The sequence below is a fragment of the Oryza glaberrima genome, chromosome 8 (assembly GCF_000147395.1).
Source record: "Oryza glaberrima chromosome 8, OglaRS2, whole genome shotgun sequence".
Lineage (NCBI taxonomy): Eukaryota > Viridiplantae > Streptophyta > Magnoliopsida > Poales > Poaceae > Oryza > Oryza glaberrima.
In genome coordinates, this window is record NC_068333.1 from 6,185,088 (window position 1) to 6,199,349 (window position 14,262).

Genomic DNA, 14,262 nt, shown 5'->3' on the forward strand with positions numbered 1-14,262 from the left:
CAATATATAAGGTTAGGTCATAAGGGCTTATGACCTCTCTTATGGTTCCATTGTGGTTGCCCATAAACCAGTGGGGCTTTTAAGTACCTTTAAAGATGGATGAGTAACTCTAATCCGCATGAGCCAAAAAGAACTTGCTCAAACCCGGTTTTTTCTTAATAGTGTAATAGTATCCAATAAAATTAAAAGCTATCTATTTATTTGGACTCTAACTTTTAGCTTATACTCACTCCACTCCAAAATGATCATCATATTGCATACGTACAGAAAGACCAAGAAAAACTAATAACTCCGGCAACAAATCCGATATGCATGTTGGTTATGAATACTTGTGTACATGGATCCATGCATCAATGTCCATTTACTCCAATACACAAATAACGAATAGAACAGAAATATGATGATCATTTACGAATAACCTCAAAAAGTTATATGATGATCATTTGGAACGGAGGAAGTAAGTTACTATACTATATATTTTTTATAAAGTTACAACCCATTAACTTTAAAGCTCAACATGCAACCATATCATATCATTACCCATAAGCAATAATTACATATTTATCCTCGTGCAAGCATGCAACAGCATCTATAATCTATTTAATTCTACAAATCAACATGTAAACATATCCAGTCATCACCCCTCACATCATTTCCACAATCTATCTATAATTTTTATAATATTTAACATATACTTATCAATATGTTCCACATTAAAACGTATGCATCATTTGTTTGTTTTATGATAAGTAATAATAAACCCTGACGTTTTATTATTAATTTTTACTCCTAGCTTGACTGTAAAAAAAATACTAAAAATTGTTTAGTAATTCCCGCAGCAAAACGCGAGAAATCACCTAGTTAAGCTGGTTTGCAATAAGTCCAAACAAATATGGCCTTAGCAAACTGGTTGGGCAAAAGTTAGTTATTCCAATTCATGAGTATAATTTTTTAATTGCTCTATTGGTCATCCTAACCTAGACTAACTATTCCAATTCGTGAATGGAGTGATTGATCATCCTAATGAAGGTCAACTACTATTGAGTTGCAAACAATTTCTCATATTCTAACATCTAAAAAAATATAGAATTTTTCTATATATTTGGTGCTCAATATGTAGTTTTATGATGTTATAGTTTAAACCCTATAGTTTTGCAACAATTTCAATAAAATATTTGTAGTTTTGTAGAATTTACTCATTTTTAAATAGATAATTGACCAGAAAATAAGAGAGGAATTTAAATTTCCAACTCCAAAATGTCTAGGTATGTGCTTTTGTTTCAAGTGTGCGACCTAAATATTGGTGACAAACTTTTAAATATATTTTTCTCAACATAGATTATTGTATCTCGCCTAACAAGTCCAACTCTAGGTGTGTGACTGTGCTTTTTTTAATTATAAGCTAGTTCTTTTTTTTCTTTTAATGTGTATATTAAATTTGTGCAGTAGCATTGAACACCATAATTTACTACTTATATTATTTATATTTTTCTAACCGTTTGGTGGAGTGGTAGGTGTGTTTCACTGGGTTTCAAATGTTATTGCTCACAATTTTTATTCACACGCAGGTGTGCTTTCAAAAAATTTTAGAGATGATAGAAATTGATGGATGGGAGATCACACATAAGCAAGGTAATAAATAGCAAATAGAAGGTTGGTAGCAAATTAGTGTCTGCATAATTAATAGTGGTTACTATTATGGATGCTAAGTTTCAATAGTGGGATTCCATTATAACCATAAATGTAGATTATATACCAATACTAATACCAAGATTACTTAGAATTTAGAAAATTATAAGAATTATAAAACAACATAAATAAACAATATATTAGGAAGGCACATTAAGTTGTCATGAACATATATGAACAATAACTGTGCAATAGTGACCACACAAAGCCAATAACATATTACAATAGCACTAGCTTAATTCCGACCGATATCTCAATCCACTGTCGTAATAGCCACCCGTTACAAACACTATACTACTTCCATTTTAAAATATAGGGCATAACTACTTTTTAAAGTGGTTTCATAATATAAAACGTGCATGCATGCATATAATTAATTAGCACATTCTCTCCCCTAAATTATTATTATTTTAAATCCTATTACTATACTCACAAGATCTTTAATTTAATTCTATTGGTTGCATGTATTGTATTAATTGAGGTGATTCATGACAACGATGAGATATTAATTACTTTCTCTATCTGTTTTTGATAGTCATATTTTTAAATCTAAAAAAATTATTTTTGATAGGCATATTTCAATCCAACAACATATTCTCTTAATGACTTTCTCAGATTTAATGCGTAACTCTCCATTCTTTCACACAAGATTGGCTACATGAGCATTGAGAAATGTAAATATTAATGAATCGCTTATTTACGAGGAATGACTAATAATATATTTAAATGAATGATAAGTAGAATTACTTATCATTGGTCTATGTGTAATAATAAAATATGACTATGGAGGAAGTATTTCTTAGTCTTTGGATTAAGAATGTTTGTGCCTTATATTTTACCATGGAAGGAGTATATTATTTTACACGCATGTGCATTAGTGTGGTGGCTGTGCATACATTTTCTACTGCTACTACTAATCATCGAAACGGAAGTCCGCATGCGAGAATTCCAAGAACACACTTTTTGAGCAGGACGATGCCCATTTTCCATTTTCCATTTCCCCCCTGCCCGCGCGCGCGCGTTCTCCGCAGCGGCCGGGAAACAGGAGGAGAAAGAAGAAAAAAAAGGAGCAATTTTTCTCGGCCTCCTCTCCTCCTGCCCTGCGCCACTCACTCCACCCGGATCCTGCATGCGCTTCCCTCTCGGATCGGCCAATCGGACGCAAAGGTATGGGCACACCGCGTTTCTTTTGATTATATTCCCCGCCCTGTGATCGATGATGCTTAGTTGATGGGGGGTTCTTGGAGATGGTCGATTTGGTCTACTGATTGATTGAATCGTTTTGGGGAGGATGGATGGATGGATGGATGGATGGATTTTGCCTGGGGGTTAGAGGGGGATGGGATTGAGCTGCGTGATTTTGCCGCATTGATTCTGAATCCTTGAGAAATTCTGGTGGATTTTGGTGTGCATTGTTGTTCCTGGGTATAAAGCTGTCATCTTTAGGTGAATGCATATGCTAGATGAACTGTTCGTCTTCTTGCTTTCGGCAAGAGGGGAATTTGGGGGTGTAAGAAATCTGTGATTCCCTTCAATGTTTGGTTCATTTCGCGATTGCGTACTTGCAAATTTATGGTTGTTTACGCACATGTCTAAGGAGTTCTGAATTCCTGATACATATTGGGACCATTTGGGATATGACACATCGTATCACACGTTTTGTTTGATTAGAAGAACAAAGATATTTTAATTCCCAGCACAACTATATTATTCTCTTTATATATGATTCTGAGCAATTCTTGGCATAAGGGAATATGCAGTGGTAGAACGTGAGCTATTGATGGTTATACCAGAAGGGGAGCAAATGATGTATACAAGTATGGGCACTTCAATAGTAACATTCCAGCTGAATCGACCTATTTAGATTGCTCATTACTACAGTTATCCCACATGATACCTTGGTAGCCATGTATTACTACTGTTTGGTTTGCTTTTGCGCTTTTAGTCGTGCTGCATTCTATTGGCCTGCATAACGCTCTACTTGTCATAGACATAGCTCAATCATATCTGTGTTGCACAACTTATTATCTTCCGCAAAGACTGGCACAACTTACCCAGGGGAGGAACAGAAAGTGAATTTTGAGTAATCCTCATCTCTATTGAATATTGATGACTGGAATATGAGAATTCAATCACGTGGAAATATAAATTCCAAGGTTTCCAATATTTGGTTCTTTTATAGAAGTACAAACATGTATAGTGAAATCTGCAAACGGATTGACCTGTTTATGGACGTTTGCTGATAAGCAACATGCATGATTTCATCATCCATTTTCCTATTTGTAGAACAGGTCAAATCTTCTGTGAGCAATATTAGTTTCCTTTTTATAACCAGAGTAAATCATGTTATAAATTTGATTTGCAGTGGTATGTCTGATAGTTCAATTGACATCGCCCCATTTTTATTCTGCAGAGCACTTGCAGAAGCAAAGTGGAAGCTGCGTTAAGATTGTTTTCTAGGTCCGGTGAATTCTGAGAGAGATGAAGGTGCGGAGCTGTACTGTGAGAGGAAGAAAAGAGTGAAGTGGCATCAGCTGTGGCCATCAAGTGCCAAGGATATGAAGGTTGTTCCAGTGCCACGTGCAAGAGCAGCTCCAAGAAGTCACATATGGATACCAGTGATTCTAATTCTCGTTGCCGTCACCGTGCTATGGATTTACTTATACCCTCCACAGGATTATACCTATCCTGTTAGGGATTGGTATCCTGTTAGGGATTGGTTTCCTGCAGAACCTGCCCGGGAACTGACCGATGAGGAGACTGCCGCTCGAGTTGTCTTCAGACAAATCCTCTCAACACCTCCATTCCCATCCAGGAACCCCAAAATCGCTTTCATGTTCTTGACTCCTGGCAAGTTGCCATTTGAGAAATTATGGGAGTTATTTTTTAAGGTACACCATGAGTTCCCCCTTTTTTGTGCACTCATGCGTATGTACTATATCATGATTTCTGTTACTGATACTGAGCTTGTTATTCCTGGTGTACAACCTTTGTGGGTTTTATGAAGTAAATAAAATGAAAAACTTAAAAATAATGGTTGTTGATTTGTTCTGTTGCCACTCACCGGTTATAAGGAAGACAGTTCAGTTGAGTGGATTGGATTGAATTGGTTGGTATCTAAGGCACATATATCGTTTTCCTTTTGGAGCATTAATAGTTAATAGTCATGCAAATTGAACATAATAGGGATATAAATTTTATTCTACCCCCATAGATATTGGGCCACATTTGTACCTTTCTACTTGATCTTTCATGCCATGAAGCATGCCAGTTTGCTTCCTTTTAATTTCCTTTTATGCGTGGTATTAGACAATGTCATACACCTTTACTTGATTTGCCTTTTCTGTGGCATTTCCCATAATTTTTGCAGGGCCATGAAGGGAGGTACACTATATATGTTCATGCTTCACGCGAGAAACCCGAACATGTCAGTCCTGTATTTGTTGGCCGGGACATACACAGTGATAAGGTAATCATATTCTCAGTATGAAGCCTTGGTGAAATTGTAAGGCATGTGCATTTAGGACTTCTGAGGTGGTAAGATGCAGAGAATTTTCCATATTTCATTCAATTGTGCTACTCACATAACAAGGTTCTCTCCCATGTTTTACTGGTAATATATTTTTTTCCTCATGATCCTGCTTACACTAAAATTTCATAGGGCAATGTAATCTATGCCACGAGCTAATTGGAAGGAGGGATTCGGCAAAGATTGTATTTAAAGGAAGTAGTAGGACGCGGTCCTAGACCTTGTCGGCGCCGCGGAGCCGTGATCGGCGATGCACCCACGAGGCAGGAACTAAATAACTAGATTGATCTCAAATTGCTTGCATTAATCGATATGTTAACAGCTTAGTATAAGCCATCTAAGGAGATAAGATCCTAACAAACCAAAGAGATAAACTAACAAACCAAATTGGATAAGAAAAGAACCTAACAAACTACTGTTCCTCATCACGCTGTTGTCGGCGATGACGGACGTAGTGGCGTCCCCACATGACATCTTTCCCTCCCTCGAGGAGCAGCTCCTCGTATACAAAGCACGAAATTCGTCCAAGGACATCCAAGAAGCCTCTGCCACCGGCTTATCTTTCCATTGCACCAAAACTTCAGGAACGCCTCGTGCCAAATGACTATAAGGAACGACAACTGGTTGCAGACAAACCCGACCATGTTGCATCGGAGGCAAGGCATGAGTCACTTAGGCGGCTTGAGCAATCCAACGTGAAACACATTGTGGAGATGAGCCCCAGGCGGTAGGCGAAGCCGGTAGGCTACTGAGCCAATTCGTTCGACAATCTGATATGGGCCAAAAAATTTAGGTCCCAACTTGCCGCACCCTTTAGCGCCGAGGACGATGTCGTAGCCGCATAGTGGATGGGCATAGAAGTCGATGACGAACGCGTGCGCATGGATGGTGACGCGCTGGGGCGGGCACTGTCCTTGCGAGGTGACGCGGTCGATGTTCGCCACTGCGGCACTGAGGCTGGAGCGAGGTTGGAGGGGAACGTTCACCCGACGCACTGCGCAGTCGCTGATGAAGTTGTGGGTTGTGCGTCGGCGAGTGGTGGTGATGAAGATGTGTGTCGCCGTCCCCGGAAAGAGGGCGTTCATCTCGGGGCAAGGCCGAGCCGAACACTTGGTGCGACGCCTCGACGTGCTTGATGGCAAGATTGAGGGCTCGGACCTACTCCAAATACTCGAAAGCGGATGCCTGGACTTGGATAACGTGATCGGGCAGGCCGTTGAGCTTTGATGCGAGCGGAACCAGTGGCACTAGGGCGCTCATCTTCTGGGACAGATCTTGAATTTGGGAAGCCATGGAGGTGAGGGTTTTGGCGATGTCATCGAGTTGTGTTTGAGTGGAACCCATGAGATCAGAACCAGAGCAATCTGATACCAAGATGTCACGAGCTAATGAATTGGAAGGAGGGATTCGACGAAGATTGTATTTAAAGGAAGTAGCTGGATGCAGTCCTGGACCTCGTCGATGGGGCGGAGCCGTGATCGGTGATGCACCCACGAGGCAGGAACTAAAGAACTAGATTGATCTCAAATTGCTTGCATTAATCGATATGTTTATAGCTTAATATAAGCCATCTAAAGAGGTAAGATCCTAACAACCCAAAGAGATAAACTAACAAACCAAATTGGATAAGAAAAGAAACTAACAAAATATTGTTCCTCATCATGCTGTTGTCGGCGACGACGGACGTAGTGGTGTCCCCACATGACAATCTAATACTGAAACTCGTTGGAAATTGCTTCCTGACCAGCCAACCTTTTGTTGGAAATTATATTTTTCTAGAATATTTTGTTGGAACCAGTTCCCAAATTCAATAGAGAAACTTGTCATCTTTGCTCCCTGAAGGACTGGAATATGTCAGAACTATTAGTATTTCATCTGAAATTTAATGTTGACCTTGCTACTCCTTGAAGAAGCCAACACACAATTCAGTAGAATACTATTTTTTTTTAAAGAACACAAAAAATGGTTGTATATGTTGAGTAAGTAGAGCACTATACAGGAACAAGAATACTATGACTTCAGACTATGTATATATTTATCCATATGAAATCATCAAATTTGTGAATTCAAAAAAAAAAAAAATCAAAATTCCCTTTCATGATTAGTCAATAGATACAATGGTGCAACAGACAGCAGGTATATTTAAATTTATTCATCTGTTCGATGATACACTTGTATGATTAATCAAGCTGTACTGATTCTATAATCAGACAACAGCTAATTTTTCACCATCGATAAATTCTTGTGCAAAGAGTACTTTTGTATTGAAGTAAATTTAGCAGCTCTTCTATATATCTTTTTTTTTCTCTTGTTTCTTCAGATCAAGTTCCCATCTAGCAGTTTTTTTTTCTAAAGTGTATTCCCGTACCTTCAAATGATGCACTTACATGGATCCATATATTAAAATTACACAACAATCTTGAATGTTAATATAACTCCTATTAGAGTATGTGTTTTTTTAGTTTAGGTTTAATAGTATATTGATAATAATCTACACTAGTATTCATCACATTCGCATACTGTACATACCTGGTCATTGCAATGGTGGTACCATAATTGAATCCCTAGTTTTCTGAAATTGAATTGGAGTCTGATCAATTCTTAATTGTTACTAGTGCATATTTAGGTCTTGTTTGGATGGGCTGTGATGGGTCTACATCAACCTAAACACACCGATGAGCACCCAATCATACACATCATATTGTGAATTGAATACTTTGCAAATGCTTACATTGCCAAATACCTTGCAGGTAGGATGGGGCATGATTTCTATGGTTGATGCAGAGAGGAGGTTGCTGGCAAAGGCCCTAGAAGATACAGACAACCAACTATTTGTTTTGCTTTCTGACAGGTAATCCACATTTTACAAAATTACTTTAATCCTATTTTGCTGCACAATAAAGTCTCTTAGTTCTTAACTATTGCTTGCTCAATGATGTCAGTTGTGTTCCCCTACACAATTTTGACTATGTGTATGACTTCTTGATGGGATCAAGGCACAGTTTTCTTGACTGGTGAGACACTAAGTTAATATTCTATCTCAGATGCTTTCCTTCATGCATATCCATAAGTTCACTAACCCAAAGTACTCCAGAAAAGGTTTACATCTTTAATTAAAATTTTATTTACAATTCTCATATAATCAACTTAAATTTATTTGAAATCATGTTTTTATCCTGCTTATCTTCTTGTTTCATCTATGACCAGCTTTGATGATCCTGGGCCACATGGAGTATTTAGATACTCGAAGCATATGTTGCCAGAAGTTCGAGAGATTGATTTTAGAAAGGGCTCGCAGGTGAGCATAATTTTTCCATGCAAGTTCTCAAACTTTGGATTGTGAATCAAACTAGAGAGGATACATAGTTTCTGTTTTGAATAAAGATGCACAATTTTAGTTCTATTATTTTTTATGTAATATGTCTTCCAAGTTTTGTCTGGGTTTGAACTGTTTTCAAACACAATTTCTGAATATCACAGTGGTTCGCAATCAAGAGGCAACATGCAATGGTGGTGGTTGCGGATAGTCTGTATTACACAAAATTCAGGCGTTTCTGCAAGGTAATCAAATTCATATTTTGGTAGCATGCCCTGCACACGATGTAGATTATAGGCATTATTAGTACCTTTGGAGTTCAATAATCAAGTTATTTGTAAAGTTGGCCTGTTAGATTCATATTGAAAAAGGGAGATAAAATAAATTATTTGCATTAAGGATTCAAATGGGCAATCTCACTACCTGCATAAAAACCCACTTAATATTTCATTTTTCATTTGGTAGTACAAAATTTGGAAGAAAAAATGAACTAGAAGTGGGATAAGCGGGCAAAAAAAAAAAAAAAAACCCGCTTGCCCTCCCCACTTGCATCCTTAATTTGCATCCAAAAGAATGCAACTTCGTGTTTTTGTCACTCTAGAGATTCCACGTAGAGGATTTGTCGGAAAGAACATTAAAATAGGTAGAAAGTGTTACCCTTTATGTAATCTGGCCATTTCTTTCTCTATACTACGAGCTAAATGCCCATGCTTTGCTACAGTTAAAACATACACTACAATATTGTCCTTTTTTCTTGAAATGGCAGGAGAACTGCGTTTCATTCATCAAGGGGAAGAAAAAAACAAAGTACAAAATATTTACAAAGTAGGAGGACCCGAGCCCTCCCACCGAGACCACCCAAGACCACACTGGGGAGTGCTAATTGCCTAGGTTAGCCGCCCCACTAAGGAGCTTCTGAAGTGCGAAAGCTCCTGCAGAACACCAAAGATTTCCCTCATTTTCTACCACTTGCAAGACCGACGCAACTCTAGGATTGGTGTCATTGAAAACACAGTTGTTGCGATGCTTCCAAATCTCCCAAGCCACTAAAGTCACCAAAGAGTTAATCCCTTTTCGCACCTCCTTTGTCCTGTCTTTAGTAGCTTGGCTCCACCATCTCAAAAAACGATCCGTTGAAGGTTGAGGCGCCGCTTTGGATAACCCCAACCTCAGGAAGAGTGTTGTCCAAACTTGGCGAGAAAACACACAGGAAATTAAAATGTATTGGATGGATTCCTCGTTTCGATCACAAAGGGAGCAGGCCACAGGGTGCTGCAGACTTCGCTTCGCCAATTGACCGGCTGTCCAACACCTATTATTAACGGCCAACCAAATGAAGAACTTGCATCGGAGGGGAGCCCAACACTTCCAAATGCGTTTCCAGGGAGCAAACTTGATTGATCCTAGAAAATAGGATTCATAGGTAGATTTACATGTGTAAATACCATCAGCAGCGAGTTTCCACACATACTGATCTTGGACATCTTGTATCAAAGCCACTTCTTCTACTAGCTCCCAAACAGCCAAGTATTCATGGAACTTATGCTGTTGGCTGCTTGAAATATCTGGAAGGAGAGAAATAACTTGATTTTTAATGGGGTGCAGCCTGATGTTCTCTCTTGGAAGAGAAGCTTTAAATTGGATTTGAGACTACATTTACTTAGGCTCAAGGAAACTCATCATCCTATGGTGCAATCATGGATTGATCTGTTGTAATTTGTTTTTTATTTTTGTTCTCCTTTTATGTAAATAACCTATTTTATTTAATATATAACCGTGGAGGCCTCCTCCACTGTGCTTTCTTGAAAAAAAAAAGCCAAGTATTCAACAAGAACCTGGACCGAAAGCCCCCATGAATATCAACAATCCATCTCCTGTTTGTCAAAGCTTGCACCACAGTACGTTGCTTTCTTGCTCTTTTAGGGATTAAGGCAAAGAGATTAGGGGCCAGCTCTGCTACTGTTTTCCCTTGCAACCACCTATCTTTCTCTGTGCCAATCATTTGCTGGCAAGCTTGTAAACCGAAATATTCTGCTCACTGCCCAGTGCCCAGCATGAGTAAATGAGGGGTACATGTGTCTTTTGGCAACATCCTTATTTTGGCCAAACAGTGCCCAGTCCCATATAACATGGGACGAAGGGAGTATTTTCTCCATTTCCAACTATAGTTTTAACAACCATATCAAAGAGGGAGTGGACATTCTTTGGCACATTAATAGATAAACCAGCCCATGGTCTATTACAATCAGTTTTTTGGAGCCATAACAACCTCGAGCATAATGCCCATCCCATCTTTTCAAGGTTAAGAATACCAAGACCTCCATAGGACAGCGGCCGACACACATGATCCCAAGAGACCAAACAATTTCCTCCATTAGTGTTATCTCTTCCCTTCCAAAGAAAATCATGGCGCCTTTCATCGATGGCCTTAACCACCCACTTAGGCATGCCTAAAGCCATCATTGCATAAATTGGAATAGCTGAGAAAACCACCCAAACTTCTGTAAGTCTACAAGTCCTATTCATCAAAGAAGCTTTCCATCCCGGTAAACTATCTGCCACTTTGTCCACAAGAGGTAACTAATCTGTCTTGGTGTGTTTTCGGACTGAAAGAGGAAGTCCAAGGTAAGTGCAAGGGAAACTTGTCACTTCACAGGACAGCTCGTTAGAGATTACTTCCAAATCATCCTCCAAACAGTGAATAGGGGTACATGAGCTCTTCATCATATTGGTTTTTAGCCCAGAGATTTGACCAAAGAACTCCAAAATTTGCTTGATCAGAGATAGATCCCCACTTGTAGGACGCAAAAACATGACCACATCATCCGCATAAAGAGAACGACTATAATACTGTCTAAAATAGATAAAAATATATTTCTCATGGAATGCATTACCCATCTTTTTTTTATAGGGAATATTCACCTTAATTTGATTTTATATGTGGTTATGCATTTAGATTTAATTGAATTTTAATATTAAGAAGTCCAGGGGGTAATTTGCAAAATTCACAATGAGAGTAGGTAGGGTGATAGTCACTGCCACCACCGCTATGTTCTTTTAAAGGAGTATAGATGCTAAAAGATGATATGGTGGTGGACGTGGTTTGTGAATTGCCCCTTGAAGTTCTTCAATATACATTATAGTTTACAAAATGTTATTATGTTCTTAATTAGTTAGCCTTCAATACATATTTAACATGTCAATGCCCACGATGACCGAAGTGTCACATATGTGTAGCATACAAGCTAATTCGCAATGTGAAGATGTGTTCAATGGAAACAATAAAAAACAAATTCTTCCTGAACATTAGTAGGACATGTCTCTTTCATTGTTATTCACGACAAACACCTGGGCATTTAGCTAGGTTACCAAAAGCAAAACTCAACTAGTGAATGTCCTGTTCTTAACCTCACCACCCTGACTGCTACCGCACTGAAATATTCATGACTTATATTGTGCTAAAATATCTTACAGTGTTTTGTTTCTCCTTTTGCAGCCAGGAATGGAAGAGGGTCGCAATTGTTATGCAGATGAGCATTACTTGCCAACACTATTCCTTGTCAGTAGTTCAGTATACAATGCCCATTCTTATTTGAAAACCTACTATTATCAATCATATCTGCTGAATTCGTTTATATGCCAACCAGATGATGGACCCTGCTGGAATTGCTAATTGGTCTGTGACTTATGTTGATTGGTCTGAGGGAAAGTGGCATCCCAGGTCTTTCCGAGCTAAGGATGTAACTTATGAACTCCTCAAGAATATGACAGTACGTTTAACCTTTTTCTGGGTCATCTTAATATTCTCTTTGGATGGACTTTTATTTTCCTTTTCATGGGATACCTCTAACTTCAGTCTTTGCTGCAGTCGGTTGACATCAGCTACCACATAACAAGTGATGAAAAGGTTCTTCCTTTCCTCCAGCTTAGTTTGCCATTAATGTTTTGCTAACTACTCCATTTTACTAATACTAGTGAAGGCCCATGTGCTGCAGTGTTTCAAATAAATAAAGAGAATAATCTAAAAATGGCAAGAAGAAACACCCTCAAATCTAAAAAATCCCATATACAAAATAATTCTCATATTCAGACACAGTATGTCTAAAATATGTGTGTATTTCACAATCACCTCTGTTCCAACTCTGTTTGGTCTAGAATTCTAACTCATGAAGAGGCATTGTACATCTGTATGTGATGTCATCAAACTACAGGAGTGGACAACTAAAGATCATGTACCGTCCTTGTTCTTGAATGCAGAAAGAGCTCTTGCAGAGGCCTTGCTTGTGGAATGGACTAAAGAGACCATGCTACTTGTTTGCAAGGAAGTTCTACCCAGAAACTTTGAACAATCTCATGTACTTATTCTCTAACTACACCATTTTCTAAGCTCTAACGGGAAAATCCTCACATATTGTAAGCACTTGGTGCTTCAAAATTCTTTTGTACATCGCGGGAGAAGCAAATTTATTTACACTAATTGGGTATAGAAATAGGGGAGGTATTGGATTCTACTGCAGCAATATTAGGGTATTGTGGCCATGGGTATAGTTTAGGATTATATTATTTAAATTTCTTAGTTTTCAGGGTTCTTTTTCTTCCTACAAATGTTGTTCATTTTTGGCAGATTTTGCCACTACCAGTTTTCTCTTATAGCCCAGTTATAGAATTTTGCCACTTATCCATGCACAAAAAATGTGTGTAAATGGAATTCTATGTATTCTCTATTCATCCTGTATGCTTGTATTCTACAGAGGGATAACAAAAAAGTTTTGCAAAGCAGAATTCTAAGCCATGAGTAAATGATTATGTATGCTTTATAGTTTTTAGTTACCAGTTTATATATAGCTTGTTTGGTGAATGAAATAAAGGTTCCATTTTGACCTGGCCTATATTAGTTACCAAGCATGTAAAAAGCTTGGTTGATCTTGAAACAAACACTTCAAGCAAACAAGAATAATGTACTGTTGCACGGGTGAATGATTTGTGGGAGATGTTTTGTGCCTCTAGCAATTTTTAAATGTGTATATTTACAAAACGCATACAAATGTGTTTGGTGGTATGTGTTGAGTGTATGTTGTTTGTCCTTTTCACATTTTTCAAGTGTGTATACAAATAACATAAACACTTGTGTGGTAGTGCCTATGATGTTTTGTGCCTAGGACTTCTTTTTAAAGGAGTGCTCCTTGCTCGTCACATACAAGTGTTTGGTTGAGTGTAATGTTGGATTGTTCTTTGTAAGAGATTAATCAATTCTAGCCCTGTGGGATTGTAATCACTCTGTTTAATCAATAAAATTCACCCCTTTCCAAAAATAAGAGAAATATTAATTGGCACATGTGAATTAGAAAAGTTAAGTTGAAAAAGTGGATTAGAAAAATACCGTCATGACGATGGAGTTGGAATATACCACCGGATATGTCATTGACACGTGGTAATTACAAAAAGATTTTTACAATAGGATGTGTCACATCCAATCAAAATCCCTTATATTTAGGGACGGAGAGAGTAGCCTATTTGGCTAGCGGATTTAAAGTTTATGTTTAGGTCGAGTATAGAAAAAAAATTAAAGAGATTATACAACTACTGTAAATATTATGTGCATTGTGCAACATTAATTCAATTTTACATGTTAACCATGGATGAAATGCACACTAGTCATGCTTTAGGAGAGGTGAACTCGACCTAAACTAGAGAAGCTTCTGGTCCTGGAAAAAGCTGCATCTACCAA

At 38.1% G+C, this 14,262-nt stretch overlaps 1 protein-coding gene across 2 annotated transcripts; it reads left to right on the forward strand.

Moving 5' to 3' along the window:
• Positions 1–2,614: 2,614 nt before the first annotated feature.
• On the forward strand, positions 2,615–13,514 carry LOC127781475 (glycosyltransferase BC10-like). Of its 2 annotated transcripts, none has more exons than XM_052308433.1 (11): positions 2,615–2,856; positions 4,103–4,580; positions 5,060–5,158; positions 7,969–8,069; positions 8,161–8,232; positions 8,426–8,516; positions 8,699–8,779; positions 12,031–12,093; positions 12,182–12,304; positions 12,403–12,441; positions 12,792–13,514. In XM_052308433.1, the coding sequence occupies exons 2-11, from the start codon at positions 4,248–4,250 to the stop codon at positions 12,918–12,920; spliced, it is 1,131 nt and encodes a 376-aa protein (XP_052164393.1). In that variant the 5' UTR covers positions 2,615–2,856; positions 4,103–4,247; the 3' UTR covers positions 12,921–13,514. The 2 variants fall into 2 exon arrangements, with proteins under 2 accessions (XP_052164393.1, XP_052164394.1); XM_052308434.1 differs by lacking the exon at positions 2,615–2,856 and adding an exon at positions 2,908–3,506.
• Positions 13,515–14,262: the final 748 nt, after the last annotated feature.